Source organism: Phoca vitulina, unplaced genomic scaffold, assembly GCF_004348235.1.
Source record: "Phoca vitulina isolate PV1807 unplaced genomic scaffold, GSC_HSeal_1.0 scaffold48, whole genome shotgun sequence".
NCBI lineage: Eukaryota > Metazoa > Chordata > Mammalia > Carnivora > Phocidae > Phoca > Phoca vitulina.
This window is the reverse complement of record NW_022589751.1, coordinates 9,575,304-9,598,545: the sequence shown is the minus strand read 5'-3', so window position 1 is coordinate 9,598,545 and position 23,242 is coordinate 9,575,304. Positions and strand designations below refer to the sequence as shown.

At 34.9% G+C, this 23,242-nt stretch overlaps 1 protein-coding gene and 1 non-coding gene across 7 annotated transcripts in view; both read right to left on the bottom strand.

Annotated features, from left to right (window-relative positions):
* LCOR (ligand dependent nuclear receptor corepressor) overlaps positions 1–23,242 on the bottom strand; it is a 142,399-nt gene that overhangs the window by 28,642 nt on the left and 90,515 nt on the right. For 4 of the 6 annotated variants that reach the window (XM_032432371.1, XM_032432372.1, XM_032432373.1 and 1 more), the window contains 3 exons: positions 19,571–19,703; positions 13,961–14,248; positions 10,965–11,058 (listed from right to left, as the gene is read on the bottom strand). The exons of 1 other annotated variant lie outside the window; for it this stretch is intronic. In XM_032432371.1, the coding sequence (XP_032288262.1) occupies positions 10,965–11,058; positions 13,961–14,198 (332 nt within the window). In that variant the 5' untranslated portion in view covers positions 14,199–14,248; positions 19,571–19,703. Of the gene's footprint in view, positions 1–1,601; positions 8,412–10,964; positions 11,059–13,960; positions 14,249–19,570; positions 19,704–23,242 lie in introns of those variants that run through there. One more of the 6 variants, XM_032432377.1, reaches the window with a different exon arrangement.
* Positions 21,746–21,852, bottom strand: LOC116649621. Its single transcript, XR_004302702.1, has one exon. It is a non-coding gene; the product is annotated as a U6 spliceosomal RNA (small nuclear RNA).

Genomic DNA, 23,242 nt, shown 5'->3' with positions numbered 1-23,242 from the left:
TTTGTGTGTGTGTGTATGTTACCCATGTGCTGGCTATACATTTATGCACATTTTGTTTTTTTAAATACACTGTTAACAGGAACCCCCATATTATCTGCTCAGTAGTAATAACTGAATATATAGAATGCCACTATAAGAGTGTGAGGCACCGTGTGCTGGAGAGTTATATGCAGCTTTAAAATCTGTTTGGCTGAGTTATACCTGGATACCTGAACTGAGTTAAGTTGACATTCATCAAGGATGTGCTACCAGCACGTCGAAATAAAAGCAAAACAGAAAAATACAAGTCACTGTTAGGTTTAAGAATAGCATCAAAGTACCTGAATTGAGTGAGAATAGTGTGTAAACTGTCCCTGAGGGTTTTTAAACAGTGTGTACAAGTTGGATTCCTAAGAACATTAGTTTTATTTAACAGTGTGGACTGATAAAATACCAATGTCTGACAGTTTAAAGTGGAGGTTATAAAGAATTATATGCAAACACTCCAAATGTATAGTTTATACATTTCTTCTCAAAGCAGCAATAAGCTGCTGTAAAGTATACATCCCATCAGAACAAGCAACATGTGGGAGTCAGATAAAGGTTTCTATCTTAGTCTGGTTTTCTGACAGCACAGCATATCAATATCCAATGACTATTATCTTTCCTATATCAGAATGTAACTAATTTCGACTAGCAATATAGGATTAAACTTTTAATCAAACACTTTGCTATTACATACTAAAATTCCTTAAACTTACTAAATGCTGGTATACTAACCTAGTTAATTATCCCCCCCTTTTTAGAAATATACCCTTCCACAACTTAAAAACATTAAGATCCATTTTCAGTCCTCTGATGTAAAAAGCATGTCAGTGAATTAATATTAAAAATTTACACAGTAAAAAGGCTTGAATTTCAGCCAAAGATTCTAAATACTGCTCATTCCCTGAAGACTTAAAGGGAGAGAGAATCCCTACCCATTTTCCTAGTGATTTATTTCTCTAAAATGGTCTGACACAATTTTTCATGTTGGGGAATTTTCCCCTCACCTCCTCTCAAATTCCAAATTCTTAAGCCTGAAATGCTTAATGAAATGGGAAACGTGAGGCAATCATTTGGAATTGCTTGAAAGGTACAGAATGTTGTCTTTTTTTTTTTTAATAAGACAAGAATTATTTATATAAATGTGATCTGACCCCGTATTATGTAGTTATGCTTTATATTTTTAAATAATCACGCTAAAACTTACAGTACCTAAGACTCTGAAGATAAATTAAGACTTTAGTGTTGTAACAGAAAAAGTGCTGAATTATCCCTTTTCTAGTACTTTAAACATTTCGGACAAGTGCTTTCCTAGTGACAGTAAAGTTTACTATATACCCTTCCACCAAGCAGGAAAAAAAAGTTACCTGGATGAAAGAAAAGACTTTTAGGAGTGTAGCACCGGGTATTTACCAAATAATAGATGTAATGTTTCACTTATTCTGAGGGGGTAAAAATATTCTAGATTGAAATTCTATTTGGCTATTGAATGTTAAAAATCCCTGCTCTACTGTGTCAGTGTCCTGTGGCCAACCCCCCCACCCCCCACCCCCAGTCCCCTTACACACTATCCACTGAGAATCTAATCTCTAAAGAGATTATTTTAAAATTTATGTTTTCAGGACATACCTGAGAAAGGGTGCAATTATGCAGAACAAGGAACCCAAGACTGCACTAATACTGGTTATAGGTTCATAAATTCTTTCCCAAGACAAATCTAAAAAGTCTAAGAGGTATGGATCTTCAAATACGTCTTACTGCTTTAGATTTTTTTTGGTATGTGTGTAGGGTCATTTCCAGTGTTGAAAAGATCACCTTGAGTCTGTTCAAAGACAGTTCAAGATGGGGTAAAAGAGTTCATTTCCATATTCAAACTATAAAGATTAAATATTATGATTATAATATTTGCTACATCCAATAAATCGATGATTAACTAAAAGTGCTTGTTTTTCAGCATTTATCGATAACAGCTCTAAATGAACTGGAAACTTTAAAATTACCCCCCAAATAGTTGCAGAATTAACTCATGTTTTATTGTCAAATCAACATTAATTAGCCTTGATTCTCATTTTCAAACCATCTACAAGATTTTTCTATCAAATGAAGGTGGCCCAACTTTATCACATTATCTATCCTGTGACTCACCGTTAGTATCATAGTACAGAATCTTTAGCCTCTTCCCAAGTCTACATACTTTCCCATCCTACTCCTTACCCCGCGCCCCCCATCTCCTTCATAACATTTAGGGCACACAGCTACAGGGCTAATGTCTGTTTTTTCAAAAGGCAACTGTGAGTTTATTTGGGAACAAGAGAGAGAGGACATGCAGAGAATTTCCTCTATTTTCCCTTCAGTCACCATGTTCACAAATCCTGTAAGTCTCAAGGACAGAATGAATAAAAAAAAAAAAACTAAAGACGACTTTGGAGGTCTGCATTCCTTGTACCAGAATTATACTTCTTTCCTTTTCAATAGAGCTTGAAAGCAATCAATTTTTTAAGCCCCTATACAGCTTAATAGTCTTCAAAATGGGCTGTTTGGCTAAAGCCATTAAGTTTCTAATAACACTGGCCTGACCATAGTATTAATGAAGACCTAATTACAATGGAAAGGTTACAAGGAAAACAATTTTTGATATCTTCAATGAAGGTCAAAATTTAACCTATAACTTTCAATGTCTTCCATAAAAGATTAAGTGGAGCAATTCAGTCTATTGCCATATTCTATCACCAATGACAGCAACCTGAATATATAGAAAAGGATGGCTCATACAAAAACAACCTCTAGCATTTAAAGAAAGAATAATTACAAAAGCAAAAATACGTGGTTCAAAATTAAATCTACAGAGACAATAGCTATTAAAGAAAACGACACCGAACAGTCACTTATCTGCTATAACCACTCAAAACAATTTCAGGTTCTGACATTGGGTTGACTCATTAATTTGTTTTAAAAAAAATAACTAACTGAATCCAAGCTTCACTATTATGGTAAATGAAATATAAGAGAATCACAAAGGCTTAGAACCAGGCCTTGCACCATGTGCTTACTTGGGCAGGGGGAGAACACATAGCTCACTAGCAGCTCAAAGGTTACTAAGTACTGCCTAATGACAGAAGGTAGTTATGATATGGGCCTTTGCAGGTAGTCATTTTTAGTCTAATTTAGAGTTCTCTCCAGAAAATTGGGACAAAACTTCTCATTGTGCCTTACTGTTTTACTATCTGATCCCATATAGCTCATATTATAGCTCAGGTAAAATGTTGGGGAATGAAAATGCCAATTGGTTGAGGTAATGGTTTATATAAGATAACCAGAGTTCTAAAAGCACTTCAATATTGTAAAGTAAAAGTGTACCAAATAAAGCTAATACACACTTCACACTTGTTGAGCTTGCTCACCAGAACTGAACAGTAATTAACTTCACATAAGGACCCCTATTATCACACAAAGCCTTACTCATATTCATGATCTGCTGCAGCAAAGGTTTATCAAGCAACACCTAAACTTCAGAGTAACAACAAACTTAATATTAAAAAGTATTATACACAAATATAAATTATGTTTCTTGAAAGAGAGACCTTTGTCCTTCATGGTATTTGGGGAGCAGAAAAAAGTGTATAGCTCATCACAAACATAGTTCAGAGTCACTAGAAAGCCTACTGAACAAAGTAATATAGTACATTACATTACTATCAAGCTTCATGACTCAACTGTCTGAAAAATGAGAAAGCTAATGATAAAAATACCAACTAGATATTCTTCCACAGGATTATTCAGTATTTTTGACTTTATAGTGCCATAGCATATCTATTCTATAATATCAATGTTCTCTCATTTAAAAAACAAAACAAAACAAAACAACCCTCAAGAATTGATTTTCAACACATTATCTCCTAACATCAGTTTGAGTAATGTCATCATCTGCCTACTGGAGAATGAGAGGAGAAAAGGCTTTTGTGACAAAGACAGCTGTGAACTATACCTTCCCATACCATAAAAATGGTCAACTGTTGTTTGGGCCATGCAAAACTCTGATAAGCAGAAATTAAGCATGCGAATAGACCAATCTCTATTACACATTTATCAGGACGTCCCCAAACTAGAATATCTACACTGAAAGTGCCAATACAGAACAGTGGCAAATCAAGAGAGAAATCAAATATTAAAAGATCACTGCGGCACCAAGACTGACAGCCAGCCATGTGATGAGCCACCTCCGAGAAATACATGGTATAATGGAACTCTGAACACAAAATTTAACATTAAAAGTGCACCTGAATATTACCAACTAACTTTACAAAACCTACAATAAGGTAAAATATATATCTTTTGAAATATTCAGCAGCTTTCTGTATTTTTTTTTTTTAAAGATTTTTTTCTGAGAGGCTCATGAAATTTAAAAGGGACCACTATCTAATTTCAACCATGCTTCACAAAACAATAATGGCTATTTTATATTGCAGTTACCAATGTAATGCAATTAGTGCTTTAAAATAATCTACACTCAAAAAAGAAAAAAAAAAAAAAAGAGACCGACCGACCTTTGGAGGAAATATGCTTATTCAAAAGCTTCTTGGAAAAGAAAATTTACCTGAATATCAAGTCATGACTGATCTCAAGTGTAATGTTTAAAAGCTTCACAGACATGAATATTACAATCTTCAGGTCTCAGGACTTTTAATCTGAGAAAGTTTAGAGTTTGGTTTGTTTTTAAATTCACTTTCTAACCAAAACAAATAATAGAAGTACTCAAATTTTCACTATTTACAAGTCTCAGCCTACAATCTGAAATGACACAATACAAGTTCTCTTATTTAAACTGCAGCATTAAAGGGTAGGCACACCATTCTTCTGCTGCTCGATTGTCATCCACTGAAACACACATAGAAAATATTTATGTTAGTAAAATGATCACTCCATGTACACTACAATGACAAAATTTACATAACTCATACATCACTTTATAGACTACCACACAGGATTAAACCTCTCTGAACAGTAAAACTACAAAAGTTGAACTTTTAGGGCCAGATTTTTAAATGGGCCTTTAATGATGCCTTTCTGAGAGGGGATAAAAGCAAGCACAAATTAATTGCTCAAAGGACCTTTTTGCAGCAATCTGGGCTACCAAATACCCCAAACGTCAAGCGAAAAGGTACCATGGCTGCAATTAATTGTGTGTGACAAATTATTGAGTGTGGAACAAAGGAGGCATTCCTTCACAAGCTTAGCCCTTTGCTTTCAGCAAACTTTCTACAACTTCCTTCAACTGCAGATGAAAACCATATATTTCATAAAATATTTTTATTGCAACTTCTAGCTAGGCTAGAAAATATTGCAGAGTCATATACTGCTCTGAACCCAAGCTCCTTTTTCTGTTGAGACTAGAAAGCTAAGAGAAACAGGCTCAGTCATCCACGGATTAAACTGCTACACAAAATAACCAAACCAAAAGAGGAACCCAAGCCCAGGCTATGTCAAGAATGAGCAGTGCATGTATTTCAATAACAGCAATGGTGTGCCTAACCTTTGAACACATAGGTTGCTGAGGGAAAACTATCCTTTACCTAATTAACTGCTCCAAAGTTGCCAGGCAAGAATTTATGCCTTGGGAATATCTGGACCTACTTCTCTTCAATCTCTTAGTATCCATCTGAAATCATCAGCCTCAATTTAATGCTCCAAGTTTTATTTTATTTTATTTTACACAAAAACTCTAATGACTTTTTGTTTTTGGTTAAGCATTTAGAAGGGCCTGACCACCTTTCTCAGCGGATTAGATAGGGTGTATGTGGTGTGGATTTTGTTTTTGCACCAACAGTAATTTTAATTTGGTCACAAGGCAAAATTAAATTTCATGGGCTTTATTTATCACTTATTCTTGCAAAAAACTGTAGGAAATAAATATTCTGAATTTAATTACTGTAATTTGAAAAGCCCATCTCAAAAAAAGCTTAGATGCTCTTCATGGAGTGCTTATATAAACATGATCTGAAAAGTCCTGAATTGTGTGCTAAATAACCATAAAAATCAGCTAAATATCAGAAAAAGTTAAGTAGGGGATAGAATGCAGGATGCGAGAGAAAAGAAAAGAAAAGAAAAGAAAAAGAAAGAAAGAGGAAAAAAAAGAAAGAAAGAAAGTTGAAAGCAACAAATTAAATAAAAACTAAAAAACAACCCATCCCCCCTTGTTCTAGTATCTGGATTAAAAGAGAAATTCTGAGCTTGACTGCTGATTGAACTATCATTAGATGTGAAATGCAACCTAAATCATACTAGGTTACCTTGGGGTTGTGTTTTTTTTCTCTCACCACAAACATGGATCCTTCATTCATGTGGATATTTGGGCAGACTACTGAGGCTGTAAAATCTAGACACCACTTTGCAATATTATAATTACTTAAACACACTTCTTTCCTTACTTCTCCCTTTCCCCAATAAACAGATCTTGAATATTTTAAACTAGTTGCTGCAACGACATCCAGTCGTTAGTTAGCACATGATCAAATCTGTAAAGGTTTTAAGAATACAAAGAAACTTAGTTTGTTAAAATGAGGCATCCTCTATTGTTTTATGTAATGTACCCTGACTGCTCCTGAGTAAGAACGGAGCTCGTCCTCCATGAGATAAGGCTATATCCTCACTTGTTGGTGAGACCAAATTCTACCCTTAGAAAATACCAAATAAAATTACAGCAAAGGTAGTGTTACAAAGTAATTAACCAAAGCATTTCTGAAGGTAGTGTGTGCACATTTTCCACCTCCTTTCCCTCTGGGTGAGCACTAAACAGATTGCTGATTTGTTAAGTAAATTTAATAGTGAGAAGAAAATCATAAAATGTAAATTGACCTAAATAATTACGTATCACTGAATAACCAAATTTCTTAAATTCAAAGGTTCATTGTTCCTAGGATTTTTTTCTTTAGTTTAATCCTTCAATTAGTTGAAATGTAGAAGAGAAACACAAATGATTTTATAAGATGGCTTTCCAATTTGTAATGATAAAGCTCCCAGTATGACAGAGGTGGTTTCTAAAAGGGGGCTTTTTTCTTTTCTTTTCTTTTCTTTTTTAAATAAAGGCAAATATAACTTAAGAAAAAAAAAGAAAGAAAAGCATGCAGGCTCTACAGGCAAGGAGTCCACTTCCATGTATCTGTTCTCTGTGAGGTAACTCAATTCTCTTTTGTAGAGAAACATGCAAAAAGGCCAAACAATATCCCGAGCCATACTGCACATGAAAATTTTAAAATATGCAACATTCAGAATGCACCTTTCACCTCTGTACACACAAGTCAATGCGAAATCTGCAAAGAAACAAGTGTCACAGTAAATGGAGTCAGGTGTAAGCAATGATAGCTGAACAATGCAGTAGTGCTCACCCAGTTTGTACAGTAATTGGCACTCTACAGTATTCCTACTCATTTTTTGATTCATTTGCACTTTGTGCTGCCTCTCCCTGGGGATCTAATTCAATCTTTACAGAAACATCTGGCCCCTCCGACCTCATTAATTTCATCTTTTTCTTTGGAGGGTTTTTCAAAGTGCCCAGCCTCTCCTTTACTTTGTACTCCAGTGTACTGTGGGGAATCCCATAAATACTCTGAGCTTTGGAAACACTCATTTTTCCACTCATAACCACTGAGATTGCTTCCTCCAGTATCTCACTGTTGTACTGTCTGTAACGCCCTCTTTTCTTCCGAGGCTGCTTGGAGCCAGGGTCTCCTTCTTGATCCGATGTGGGATATGGCTGTCCAGAGGTAGACTGCTCAGCATCTGAGCCCCAAGAATCGGGTCCAGCATCTAACATGCTTTTTCTATTTTGTTTTGGAAGAATAGCCCTTAACTTTTTACTAAGCGCGCTCTCCGTTTGTGAACCCATTACCAAAGAGCTATAGCTGTACTGATCACCAGTGCGAGACTCCCAAGAAAGATCCATTCCTCGAACTTGTGGTATCTTTAAATCTACAGGAGATGCATGGCTCGCATCCTTTTTTCCATCTTGTTTTGCTTGAAGTGCCATTTTTGGAAAGGCAGAGTTTTCTGCAAGAAAAGGAAGGTCACTGATGTTGCTGAGTGCACCATTTCCCCTGAACTTCATACGGCTGAGGTTGAACTCATAATGTGGTTTTGCCCAAGAGGCTTCCCTGGATAATATTAAGTGTTGTCCATGATTCTGTAATCCAGATGGCCCAAGGCTGGCAGCTGTGGACAATTGGTTTCTGCTCAGTAGTTCTTCACTAATCTGCAGGGATCGAGCCAATGGAACTTTGAGTGATGTGGAGTGTCCAAAACCTTCCCTGGTTCCATCCTGTAAGCTTCTTGGAGGTACCCCATCACCACTCCGAAGTCCGTCTGGGCGGTACTGGCTGGGTCTCCCAGGTCGCCTAATTGGATGGAAGGAAACTGATGTGAGCAGGACTTGCACAGGTAGGGAGGGATGGGTGAGGGGACCACTCCTTTATTAGAAGGCCTTGCTTGGGTAACATCACTTTGTGTTATTTATTTATTTTTCTCTAAAATTAAAAAAAAAAGTGGTCTCGGCAGTTAGTTTTAGAACTTGTTCACAAAAAAAGAAAAAGGAAAAAAGAAAAAAAAAAACCAGGAGCTTTTTGGGCAAAGAAAAATTAAACCTGTCAGCTGGTCTCTGGTTGGGTTCACAAATTTTCGGAGAAAAAGTTTCGCGCAACTGTCTGAAAATAGCACCTTAATTATTAATTACAAAGTAATCATCAAGTCTCCATAGATCTACACAGAATTGTGTTACCAATGTGACGTTACCACTAAACAAGTACAGTAATAAAAGAGTAAGCCAAATTATTTATTTTAATGTAACATATTCAACATTCATGACAACCAGCTATAAAACTGGAACCATTTACAGTGGTGGAACCCATAGATAATTACTCATTTATCCCACAAACAAGTTGATGTTCATTATCAAAACCAAACAAGTTCAAATAACATTTCTTATTCTGCTTGGGGAAAAAAAAATATGGCTACCAGCCCCAAGGGGAAAACCCAAACCAAAACAAACCAAAATACCCATCGCATTATAACTTACCACACTTCTTCATTTTAAAACACTATTAGTTGCAGACACATGAGTACCACTAATTTTCCACTTGAAATAATCCAATCTTTAAAGAAACTGCCCTTTGTTTTCCCCAAACTTTGTTCCTTAAGTTCTACTCAAAGTTATTACTGTCAGAGGTATGTAAGCAATTTGTAGTAGCAGTTTTCTTTAGTTAAAAGTGCCTCTTCTTAAAATATCAAATATAAATTTTGAAATTTTAAGTGGATAGCTCTCAAATAATATTTAAAAAGTCAACTATTTACACAAAGTTAATTCATAAGGTTTCCATTTTCACAATAGATAAATATTATCAATGATAAAACTGGTAACTGGTAAAGAATGCCCAAGGGTAATAATTACATTTACTAGGCACAAAAGTGGAACTTTGAAGAAATAATGATAAACCAGCTATGTTCTCCAAAAGTCTACAGGGATTCTGTGCTGTTATCAGTAAATAACATAATAAAGATAATAATTAATATTCAACTAAAAGATGGGCAGTCATATCGGTGCTTCTGTCTTCCAGAAAATCATACACATAAAAAACTCTTTCCATTCAGAGGGGTCAACCACAGCAACTTCAACCATATTATACATGGACTTGGTGGCCAAGTTTAAACTAAATCTTAAGCAAGGGATTCATTTATGCAAACCACACTTAGGCTTCTCCTACATGTGTTCTTAATTACACAATTCAAGTTTTCTGATATATAAATGGAATCCAATGATTTGGGACCACAATGACTTGTATCTAATATAAACTATAGCGAAAAGAAGGGCTTAAGAAAAAAAGATTAGTAAACTATGCAAACTGCATTAAATCAGTAAGTTACTTTTAGACTGAATAAAGGAGGAGAGAAAAAGGAAAATGATGGAATTTTAGAGAAAATAAAGGCAGCATTTTAGAAGTCAGCAAAGGAATTCTTCAATTTGAAGGTAATTAAGAGAAAGTTGAAAAAGGTTAGTCCATTTAGTGTGTACTTACTCCTTTAACATCTAAACAACTTCCCTATGTTGGTATTCTAAAAGTTAAATGAACCTACATATTAACTAATTTAACTTACCAAAGTTACTTTTCATATATGAAGTTGATTTTTGGTTACAACACAATTTTATGGAAATCCTTCCCAATATGGTATTTAAATGTCTTCATTAATACCTGACTTTTCTAAGTGGCTTATTTATACATGTAGAGGAGAATTAAGACAATTCTTACACTATAAAATTAGGTGGTCAGAAAATTCACTTTACTTTGCTAAGAGTTATCAAAACTGAGCATGTAATAATGTCTTGGTAGCATAAGATGATTATCCCAACATCTATAGTCTTAACCACTTAAAGAACAAAAAATACATACAATTACATTTTCTGAACTGCCACACAGAGTTAAAACTGCAGTTCAATCAACAAATGAAACCAAACCAAACCAAAACAAACAAGAAAAAAGTGAACAGCCTCCACATACCCACACACTCCATTAGAGATACCAAGTTAAGTACTGGAGCCCAATTTTCATTCAACAACTTCAGCACACATAATACTGCCTTACATCTGAGCCCTGGAATTATTCAGGTTAGGTTTCCCCCTCTCAAACACTCAACAACAAAAAGGCCGAAGACATTCTTGCCATATTTTTATTCACTCACTATCTGTAGTGATCTGGCAAAACTGATCTACACTAGTCAATTCTGGACTTCACAGATTGTGTTTTTACTTGAGAGATGGACTAAGTAACTTACTACAGGCCCACTTACAAGACGGTTCCCCTGAAGATTTTTTTAAAAACATATAATGGAGATTTGCACCAATCTTTGATAAAGTGTCTCCTATAAAACTGTGGAAGGCTACACATATTTTCCCTTACCCGTTCCCTTGAGTACTGGAGCAGCCTGGAGAATGGCTCAGGGACGTGCTGCCAGCACACGGACTTTTCTTAGTGGACAGATCAAGTACACCGTCTGTAGAGACACAAACAAACACCTGAGGATATTAAAAACTAGGAACAAATGTGGACTGAACAGACCAAAAGTGACAAAGCAATAGGCCTAGTCAACCATGCAGATACACTAGCCATATATGTGAGTTAAGTCAATTCGTTAATAGAATCAGGATTATCTTCCCTCCTAAAGTGACATACGTTTAGCAAAGCTTGTTATATCTAGTATCTCCAAGGGTTAAATATTTTATCAGTAGGGCAAAAGAAAAGGTACAGCATATCACTGAAGATGTTAGGATATAGTGAGATATTAGAAATCGCAGTTTACACAGTATGAAGTTCTGTAATAGAACTATTAGACTACATTTTCTAAATTTACCTTTATCAAAGCACGTGAGTTTTTAATGCCACATCATACAAATTATAAAACCAAATTCCTCAAGAGCTAAGTCTACCTGAAACACTGTAAGTACATAAAAGTTGGATTTAGAAAATTTTATATAACACAAATCATTTTAAAATGTAAGTTTATATGGTTAAATTACAATATGTATATACAAAATATTCTGTAAAATGATGTTAACTGTTTATAATTTTCATGTGTCCTAATTACTCTTCAGACACATCTGCAAAAAAATGTGTATTTGGATTCAATCTTTTGGAAAAAATCTGCAGAGGTTCAAAATTCCCTTCTTGGTATCTATAAAGGCAAGGTTTTTAAATTAATAAGATATTACAAACTAGTGAGCAAAGTTTAGGGAAAGAAAGAAGAATGAAATAGTCTTGATACTGATGACAGCCTAGATGTTTAGCCATTTTTTTTTACTGTTAAAACATAAAATTAGAAGACCTTGTTTTCCCACAAAGACTTTGTTCCCTCATAGACATGTCTAAAAAGGAAAACTCCTTGTCTGGACAACTTTTAAAGCTGCCATTCTGTCCAAAATTAACAAAACAAGCTAATACTCCATGCTTCTGATTTTCAGTTGGTCAGCAGAGAGGACTTTCTATCTAGTTATGTTAAAAACTGCCCCAATATAGAACCAACATACGACTAGTGTCTGAAGACACTATCACTCCTGATTTCATGCTGTTAGAAATAAATATGTGACTGAGTTTGTAAACCAAAAATCCCACACTCATACAGAGTAAGTGTTGTCCTTTAGGGTCACTAATATTTCTAAAAATATAACTGTAATCTTATAGAACAAAGTGTCCTATTAGACATCTTAACCCAATTAGACATCTAATAAGCAAATACACTGCTTAAAATATTGCCAAAGACACTATTATTTAAAGACTTCCAAATCTGTCTAATCAAACAGGCAATATATTTTAAGTCTACTTAAATATACTAAATATACTGTGATTTCATTGCAAACACATGAAAAGTCATTTGGGAAATATCATTTTAAAAATTTTGTTTCACTTAAAGACTATACACTATAATCCCGTCATCTAGCTTAAATTTCTGTTGACAAGAGCATACTGTCAGTACAACATATCTCTTAAGCATAGCACCAACTAGGAGTTAAATTAGACTAAGTAGCATCTTTATACGTTAATCTCCACTATTAATACTTTAAATACAACCTCTATGCGGTCGTTCTCCTATTGTAAACCTGAAGTTTTTAATGCAATATTTTGAGCAAGGAGTTTTTTAATGGAAGCTACCAATCTTTGGTAAAGATAAACCTCAACAAAAAGAAAAAGCACAGAAAAGCACAATTTTGCTTTTGGTAACCGAAAGTAAAAGTACACTGATCGATGTGAACATATGACAATGAGGAGTTCTACTAGGAAATCTCAGAATTCTGAGATTGTGATTGCTATTCATTACCCAGAAACAGGAAAAGAGCAAGAACTACTATTCAAAAATACATTTTTTAATAAACTAAAGCCAGTCCATTAAGTATAAATCCCTCTTAAATTACTTAAAATAAGCAAAAGAAAGTCCTTTCAAAGAGGTTCTTCATACAAATTAAACTTTTTGCAAAATGAACCTGTATTTCTCACCAATAAATCTACACATCTCATAACTTTCTGTACACCCTTATAAGATTTCTATGACAAGGAATCTCATTAGAATAGACATCACCAATTTACAATCTGTAATGGGTCAAGCAATGGCAGAATTGAAATGCTCACTTCATCTTTGTGAAATTAAAGGTAAAATGAGATCACAAAGCAACAAAAATATTTAATCTATTTAAGACAGTAAACTTTTCATAAATTCAAGAAATATGTGCTAAGCAAAACTGATAACCTCTTAAACCAAATTTTCCCTTAATTAGGATCCTCATCCAAAAATTAAAATTACCTTTTGGAAATATTCTAAGATTAGTTCATATTACAGCATATACACATATGGATGTGTTTGTGTATTTATAAAATATTGAATACACTGAACCACCTGGTGTGTCTAATGTCTTCCTCATTATATCCAACCCCAGGAGTTTCTTTTTTAAAAATGCAAACAATACACATTCTTGCCTTATAATTTCATTTGCAGTGTATAACTTCTACCTAATAAGACATATTTATTTCTCAGGTGCTAATTCTAGAACACTGGTGGATAGGGGGAAAACTTAATTTTTCATAGGGGTTTTAAAAACAATGGCTATGGCAAAGTTTTGGAAAGTATAAAATATTTACATAAATATCAAGTAAATTAAAGATCAGTAACAACTGTATCCACCTAACTTTCCTGGGTGGTACATTAATCGTGACTATGAACTATTGATACGTAAGGTAGCCATTTTATCTGTATTTCTTCTCTATCACTGCAGAGTCAGGAATAATTTAAGAATCACATTAGTTTTTATCCTATTATTGTTACTGGTGCCCTACTTGCCAATAATTTTTTTTCTCCCCAAATTAAAGTATTCTGATTGGACAGAGGAGACCTTGACATCAAACCATACCTTGTTCGCTAGGTTCTGACTGAGACTTTCTGACAGTAAGGTCCAGAGGTGAGTCTTGGTCAGCCATGAGAAGTTTGCTGAGCACAGGGTTCTGAGTAGTTGCAGCCGTGGGAGAGGTGGTGACTGGAGATGCTTTCGGCAGGCTTTGGTTCTTTGTGCTATTGGGCTGGCTGGGGTCCTGAGTAGAGCTATTTTTTGAGGTATATTCAGCAGCAAATTGTTGGATCATTCGCTGCATGATCTCACGGGCCACTAGGGGAATATTGGGGTCGGAGACCCAGGGACTGTCTGTAAACAAAGATTTATTTACTTTTAAATTGGGACAATGTATTAAAAAAAAAAAAAAAAAGACAGCTTTCAAGCAAACATAAAATTTCATTTTATCTTTTTTCTTATAATGCAATATCTTAAAAGTAGTATTCCCTCTCAGAATTATATTTTTAATCTCTAAAAACTTGAGTTCCAGATTTTTAAAAATAAAATTTTCATAAAATCATTTCTAAACACCATCCCCTCAATATTATGAAATTAAATAAAGGGATAACAAATAGTATATCTTATGGGTAAGAATCACTTACCTGATACAGAAATCTCAAACCCTTCTTTTATGAAATAATTACCCTCCTGTTTACCACCTAGAGATCATTTCTGGTTTTTCCTAGACCTTTCCTCCTCAGCTACCTCTTCCTAAATTATTGAAGAATGGATTACTTACTCAGTTCATGAGTGCTTAATTTACTTTCTGTTAAAGACTGAAGGCATATCAAAATTATAAAAGGAGATATTTAATATAAGATCCATGATAGACTGGGGCAATAGCCTCCCATTTTCAGGCTCATGAGAATCACTTTGAGTGCTTATAAAAACAGATTGCCGGGTCCTATCCCCAGAGTCACTCATTCAGCAATTCTAGGGTGAGCTCAAGGACTGGCATTTCTAGTAAGTTTTTAGATGAAGCTGGTCGAGGGACCACAATTTTAGAACCCCTAGGCCAGGAGTTTAAATGCCAAATCTCAAAAGCTTAAGCCCGTATATTTTCCATGAGTTCTTTAAATACACTCTACTAATCATTAAACATAATAGCTACGGAAGCAATGAAATAAACACCTAAGTTATCAATTTCTAATCAATGTTAATTTTAAAACATGAATTCATTAACTCAAAGAACTTTTAGCACTGGAAGGGACCTTGAGGGACAAATGGGGGAAAATAAAAGGGAAATGTTCCGTATAAATATGTCATCACACCTCCACCGTTACCACACTCTCAGGGAGGCTAAGCTTCTCAAGAGCAGAGATTATGTTTGTTTACCTCTGTACACTCAGCACCTAATCGTGCCTGGCATAAAGGATGCACTCATATTAGTTGAGTAATAAATGGATCAGTTAAATCAATCGATACTCATCAAGTTTTGTTTTTCTTTAGACAAATGAGGTTAATGTGTCTAAAGAATAAGTGGCCTCTTCAAATTTGTATAGATGGTTAGTGGTAGAACCCTGATTAAAACTCTCCCCGTGGAGCACCTGGGCGGCTCAGTCGTTAAGCGTCTGCCTTCGGCTCAGGTCATGATCCCAGGGTCCTGGGATCGAGCCCCGCATCGGGCTCCCTGCTCTGCGGGAAGCCTGCTTCTCCCTCTCCCACTCCCCCTGCTTGTGTTCCCTCTCTCACTGTGTCTCTCTCTGTCAAATAAATAAATAAAATCTTAAAAAAATAAAAATAAATAAATAAAACTCTCCCTGTGCTCTTAATATTCCGTCCACTTGTGACCTTTACTTCACCACACTTCAGAGATTTTAGAAGACAGTTCTCAGAAAACCTGAGTTTCCTTGGTCTTTTAAAGATTTAGCTATAGAAGGTAAATTACCCATAATACAGTTGGAGCTGGAAGGGAATTAGGTTGATTTATAAATTTAGATTATTACTATTAAAATCTAAAATCTCCACAGTAAACACACATACACATATCATCAAAACCTTATGGGACTCCTAAGAACAATTTTGTTTTTCCTGAAAGATAACATTCAATACCAGAAGATAATCTAAAGTCAGAATATTTAATTCTCTGAAGTCTAATAAGGTTTGCTTTAACAGTAACATTTCTGTTCTACTAACAAGTATTTCTAACCTGACGTTTCTTCTCTATAGAGTATGCTAGATGGTTTAAGAATTAAGGTGTTCAATTAGGTAAGGTTCAGAAATTATTGCAACCACTGACAAGTTCCTTAAATGTTAATAAACATTTTAGCCACACACTGCTTTTTTGAAATCTCTCTACCCACTGAATATTCTTATTAATATTCATTTAGCTTTCCACTTAAGATCCATCCTCCAAATGAAAGACTGCATATAATTTCAAGTTTTAATATATTAGTGTATCTTCTTATCCCCAGTAACTCATAAAGAAGAACGTTTCCAAATAGGAAGCAAAATGAATTTATGAGATGTCTGTGTTTAATTAGATTCATAAATATAATTAAAGAGATTTGTGAAGAGTCAGAGATTTTAGGATAAAGACCATAAATTGCTACCTCTGAGCTTTAAATGCCTGCAGTCTGTCTTGCCTCTTTTTTGAATGAAGAACATAATCATAAAACACAATTCATATTCACAAATTGATGACATCTCTACCATTTGAATTTCTACATCCTTTGAAGTTTCCTGAACACATTTCATTCTTTCACTTACTTAAAACACAACTTCTATAAACCTAGATATGCCTTGGGGAACATACACAACGGAGTCAAGTAAAAACAACTAATCAAATCAAAATTAAAACTCCAGGAAAACAAGTAAATGCTACATCACCAGCCACCTGTGTGTTTTTAAAAATGCAAATCTGGGGCGTCTGGGTGGTTCAGTCAGTTGAGCATCCAACTCTTGGTTTCAGCTCAGATTGTGATCTCAGGGTCATGAGATGGAGCCCCGAGTCGGGTCCACGCTCAGCGTGGCGTCTGCTTGGGATTCTCTCCTTCTCCCTCTCCCTCTGCCTTTCCCCTCCACTCTTATGCATGTGTGCACGCATGCTCTCGCTCTCAAAATCTTAAATTTAAAAATAAATAACTTTTTAAAAAAAATCCAACTTTCAGGAAAGTATCAAATTTTCTAACAGAAGTGACAAAGCAAGCTGAAAGAATAATGACAGCTGTAGAAGGTACACTGTTCGTAAGCTGCAATTTATTATAGAGTCCATATCACAAAAGCTTACTTTAATTGCATCTATGTCCCTATCTAGCTTGTAGTACCTTTCGTAATTATTTAAAACATAAAATTTTCGGGGTGCCCAGGTGGCTCAGTCAGTTAAGCATCTGACTCTTGATTTCAGCTTAAGTCATGATCTCACTGATCTTAAGCTGGGCATGAAGGCTGTTTAAGATTCTTTCTCTCCCGCTGCCCCGCCCCCCAAACAAAAAACATTCATTTGCAATACTTAGTAACAACTAAATCCAAATCTCTGAGCTATTTATTAAAAAAAAAAAAAAATCCCCTTCATACTAAATTGCCTGTCATATCTGTTCATGTTACACATTTTTGGTATAACCTGAACAGTACTAATGGTCATCGTTAAGACATTTTCATGAAGATTAATACCATATCTAAAAATAACAATATTAATGCATAAAACAAGGAGGAAGGAACTTCAATAACAAAGCAATAGTTCTTTTTTCTGAGCATCATATGCCAGTATACAAATACACAAATTTAACTTTACATACAATTTCAGAGTATTCTCATCTCTTGAAGTCTACCCTAACCCTGATTTGGAGGTAAAAATTCCCTCATGTGCCCAAAAGTTTGTTTAAATAAGAAAACTTTTAAGAACTTTAAGTTATTCCTACATGACAAGGGACAGAAATAGACAAAGCGGCTAGAATTCTCTTTAGGAATATGCTTATGATTGACCTTATTAACTCCCTGTAAGCAAAGAGTAGATGAAAAGTTCTTTCTCCATGTATATTAGGGAGAGACCCATGACTCAGTACACATTCTAAAGTAGAGAACAGCAGAGGAGCTGTAAAGATGTTTTATTTTGTTAATAAACTGACAGAACTGGGCGCCTGGGTGGCTCAGTCATTGGGTGTCTGCCTTTGGCTTGAGTCATGATCTCGGGGTCCTGGGATCGAGCCCCACATCGGGCTCCCTGCTCGGCGGGAGGCCTGCTTCTCCCTCTCCCACTCCCCCAGCTTGTGTTCCCTCTCTTGCTGTCTGTCAAATAAATAAAAATTTAAAAAAACAAAAAACAAAAAAACTGACAGAACTGATCTGTCATTTACACTTTAAATGTGAATTACTTTAATAAAATAATCAATGTTTGTAAAACTAAGTCAATTACTATTTTGAACATAATTTTAGAATTCAGGATACTCTAAGGGGAAGATAAAGTGGGCATGGGAGCCTCAGTTGGGAGCTTTAGGTCAGAGGGTGCTAGAGAGATGAAAAGAGAAGTGAGGATGTACTAAAAGATTTAATTTTGCATAGGGATCTGATGGAAGGAAAAAAAGTGCCTCTGAAAACAATAATCTTCTTCACTCCTTAATTTTATTTGATGCCTAACTTCATACTCCATTTTGAAAATACTGACCACATTAAGCAGAACATCAGTTGGTCTCCAACTGTAAACAACCAATTAGAATAGCACTTATCAGACTTTCAACCAGTGTATAGGTAAAAATCACCCTTCTAACTTTGGAGGGAAGTAGGAAATTCCCAGGAGCACGAGAGGTGTAAACTAGAACATATAAAAAAATATTAAAGAAAGCAGAATCACTGAGTCTGCTGAAGATTAAATAAGGAATATTCAGGATTATGAGGAGTTTGTAGGAAACTTTTTTAGAACTTCTCACAGTAATCTCCATCTTGGAACTAAAGGAAAGACATAACTAAGGAATACAAATCCATTTAGAAAGAATTTCTTGAAGGTAAAGATTTCACTAGAATGGATCACGGAGGGAAGCATCCTGAAGGTCTTGACTGATGGAAATTATGCTTTGTGAACAGAGAAAAGAAATGTGAAACATGTCTACAAAAGTTTCAAGAAGAAAGAAAAACTGAAAAATCTAAAAGGTAGAGCTATTAAATACCACCTCCAACATATGGGGTATAAGTTTTATTGTATAATAATGAATTTCTTTCTCCAATTTTAATAATTCAATGAAATTTGAGTGAAGACTATATCAAGGAAGAAATGCTGTAAATCTAATTTTAAGATATAACTTAACCTCTTCTTTACAAATGAATTTCAGTGAGGAATTACTAAAATTTTATTTTAGAAGTTGGGTTTTATGGTTATCTGTGATTAAAACTAACTATGTAAGAATATTTGTCTGAGAAAACACTGTACTGCTGAAACCTTAGAATTTTCAGACATTCATAATACTTTCAGGAACTATTTAACTAATAAAATCTTACAAGACACAATCACTTCAGAATGAAAAGGAGGGAGAGGGGTTGCCTTACCCTATTCCAAATTTAACTTGACCAAAGGAATATAAAGTATATTATCAATAAAGATAAATATTTTTTAAAGTGACTTTTAAAAAATGACATTAAAATTAAGGAAATTAATATAAGACAAGCAGATGCTGCTAAACGCCATTCTTCGCTAGAACCAACCTTTTCTATAAAAGACTGCATTGAGGAACTCTTCTGCTTGTCTCTCGAATCGAATGATTTTTGCTTGCTCTTGTTTAAGCAGAGCTTCTTGCCCAGCTCCCGAAGCTGGTTCATCCAGACCGACTAAGTGTCCCTGTAAAAATATTTGGTGAAATATTTGCACAAAGATCTTTCCCCATTCAGTATCAAAAGCACAGATGCAAAATCAAAAACAAATGTTAGTAACAGATAAGACAAATCAGTCTAATACAATTAAAATATTTTAAAACTTCAAATCAGAATAAAAGTTATCTCCACAAAAAGCAAAGTGAATGTAAAAATACACTTCGGGTGGTTTTTATTTATCTTATGAATTATGTTTAAAATTTACAGATAAACTCTAATTAAGCTAATATTACTAAAGGAAAATTTTTCTTGAGCTTCAAATATAACGGTTCTTATTACACTATATAGCAACAGTTCACACACAATTCAACTCAGACAAAAAGATACCTTAAACCCTAAATATTATTTGAGAATCATGTTTGCTCTCCAAATTCAAGATGTTTTTTCCAGACACAAAACAAACATTTTTAAAAGGGCCATAAGAAGGGAAAACTCAGGATGTGAGGGCGATCTGGCTGCGACATCTGTCTCCCCATTGATCGCCAGGGTTGATTCGGCTGATCTGGCTGGCTAGGCGGGTGTCCCCTTCCTCCCTCACCGCTCCATGTGCGTCCCTCCCGAAGCTGCGCACTCGGTTGAAGAGGACGACCTTCCCCGATAGAGGGGGACCGTTCTACGGTCAAGGGTATACGAGTAGCTGCACTCCCCTGCTAGAACCTCCAAACAAGCTCTCAAGAAGGGAAAACTCAAAGAGAAAGTTATCTAAATTTATAATTCTGTCCCTAGAATACTATTTCATAAACTATAGCTTTCAAATGTTTAGAGTTGTGAAATTAATAGGTTAAAACTGGCTCTGGAAAAAAGACTTTAAAAATAGAGTGCATCGCGTGTTCTAAAGGTAAACATTTCTATTTATGCTTAAAAATGTTTACAATATAAAAATTTAAGTCCTGTTCAAAAAGTTTCAAAATGCTGAACTAACTAACTCATCCCAAACATTCCCAGAATCTGTTCTCAGACTGCAGGAGCACTAGACTAGGTTGTTAATGCTTTGTACTTATTTCCACTCTTGTAGCTAATAAACAGGAAACTATGATAATAGAAAATAAAAGTGTAAAGAAAAGCAAAGTACATGTTTAACGTGTTAAGTTCCAGCGCATATAATTTACTTCAAATCACTGCAATGTATCGCCATATGCATTTACTTATGTCATGGAAAACTTAAAAGTCCATTTCTAAATAAGAAAATGAGGACATGCCTTGACACAATGAAAAGGAAGTAATAAACAAGACACTGAAAGAATGTTATAATCCACAAACAATTTTCTTAAAGATTTCAAATACACCCAATGACATTTGCAACCGGCTTTTTATGATTCCCCCATCATCCAAACTGTGTTGATAGCACAACCAAAAGAGTATTTTGCAAAGACACATTTTGCATCAATTATATATTACAAATAGTTTAATATGAAGAACTCTCTTGCATAATAAAATTAAAATAATCATCCCATATAACTTCTATATGACATATTAAGTCTGCCACATAAAAGAAAATATTGTGTTATAAATCATTATGAAAACCTTTACTATAGTTGTATTTGCCAACATTCTCTTTTGTAGCCTAAAGAAATTAAGTAACTTTTTAAAAGGAATCACAAAATAATGTAATTTTGATACAGATTTAATATCTAAAAGGTATTAGGAATAGATATTAATTAAAGAGTCCAATAAAATTACCTCAACTATCATCGTTTAGTGATTTTTAAAATGCGACATTACATGTATGAACTGTACTTAACTCCTTAGTCTTACATTCAGTCAGTTCAGTCAGACTTTGAGCAGAATATCTGTATTTATTTTTCATGTTTAGAAAATCTTAGAGAAGATGTTAGTTGAAGGATGCATTGTACAGTGTAGTTTCAGTGAATGATTCTACATACACGTTTACAAACCGTGTATTTTTTCCCCCAAGTTTTTATTTAAATTCCTGCTAGTTAATATACAGTATAATATCAGGTGTAGAATTTAGTGATTCAACACTTACATACAACACCCGGTGCTCATCACAAAAATACGGAACGCTTCACAAATTTGTGTGTCATCCTTGCACAGGGGCCATGCTAATCTTCTCTGTATCATTCCAATTTCAGTATATGTGCTGCTGAAGCGAGCACAGAACACCTATATTTCAACCATGTTTAATGTTGCATTCAGTCTACTGTCTTACTAAATCAACTCATAGCAACTAACATAGCACTCAGTAAGGGAGGTGCTACCTGTTTTTTCTTGAATTAAACAATTTTAACCAATTTTATCAACCTGGACTCTGAAACATACAGATAACTTTCAGTTGGCTCACATTAATTACAGTCACACCTATTTGTTTTGTTTTTGAATAGTTTTACTAAGACATAATAGACATACCACATACCACACAAGTCACCCATTTGAAGTGTAAAATTCAATGTTTTCTTTTTGGTAGGTTCACAGAGGTGTGGGACCATCACCATGATAAACTTTAGAACATATCTGTACCCCAGAAGTAAACCCTGTACCCATAACAGCTACTCCCCATTCTCCCATTTGCCCCAACCCTAGGCAACCACTGTTATTACTTTTTGTTTCTATGGACTTGCTTATTCTGGATATTTTGTATAAATGGAATTGTGCAATATTCGTGTGTGTGTGTGTGTGAGAGAGAGAGAGAGAGACAGAGAGAGAGAGAGAGACTGACTTCTTCCTCCTGAAATAATGTTTTCAAGGTTCACCATGTTGTAGCATGTACCAGTACTTCCTTCCTTTTTAGTGCCAAACAATATTCCATTGTATGGATACAGCACATTTTATCCAATCATCAGTTATGACCATTTAGGTTTCCACTTTCTGGCTACTATGATACAAATAACGTTGCCTTTAATATTTGTGTGGATGTATATTTTCGTTTCTCCTGGATATATATTTAGGAGTGGCATTTCTGGATCATGTCTTAATTATGTTTACCATTCTGAGGAAGTACTAAACCATCTTCCAAAGCAGGTGCACCATTTCATATTCTCAACAGCAATGAGAAAATGACTCATAACTTCTCCACATACTCATGAACACTTGTTATCTTTTTGATTACATCCATTCTAGTACACAAGAAGTGGTGCCTCATGGTTCAGATTTATATTTCCCTAATGACTACTGATGTTGAACATCTAATTGGTCATTTAAATACCTTCTTTGGAGAAACGTCTATTCATATGTTTGCCTGGTGTTTAATTGGGCTATCTACCTTTTTAATGTTGAGTTGTAAGAACTCTTGATATATTCTGGATGTAAGTCCATTATCAGATGTAAGATTTGCAAATATTTTCTGCCATCAGTGAGCTTATCTCTTCATTTATGCTACTACTGTTAGCAGTAAAAAGGTTTTAAATTTAAAAAAAAAAAGATTTTATTTATTTATTTATTTGACACAGAGAGAGAGAGCACAAGCAGGGGGAGCAGCAGGCAGAGGCACAAGCAGGCTCCCCCCGATGCAGGACTCAATCCCAGGACCCTGGGATCATGACCGGAGCT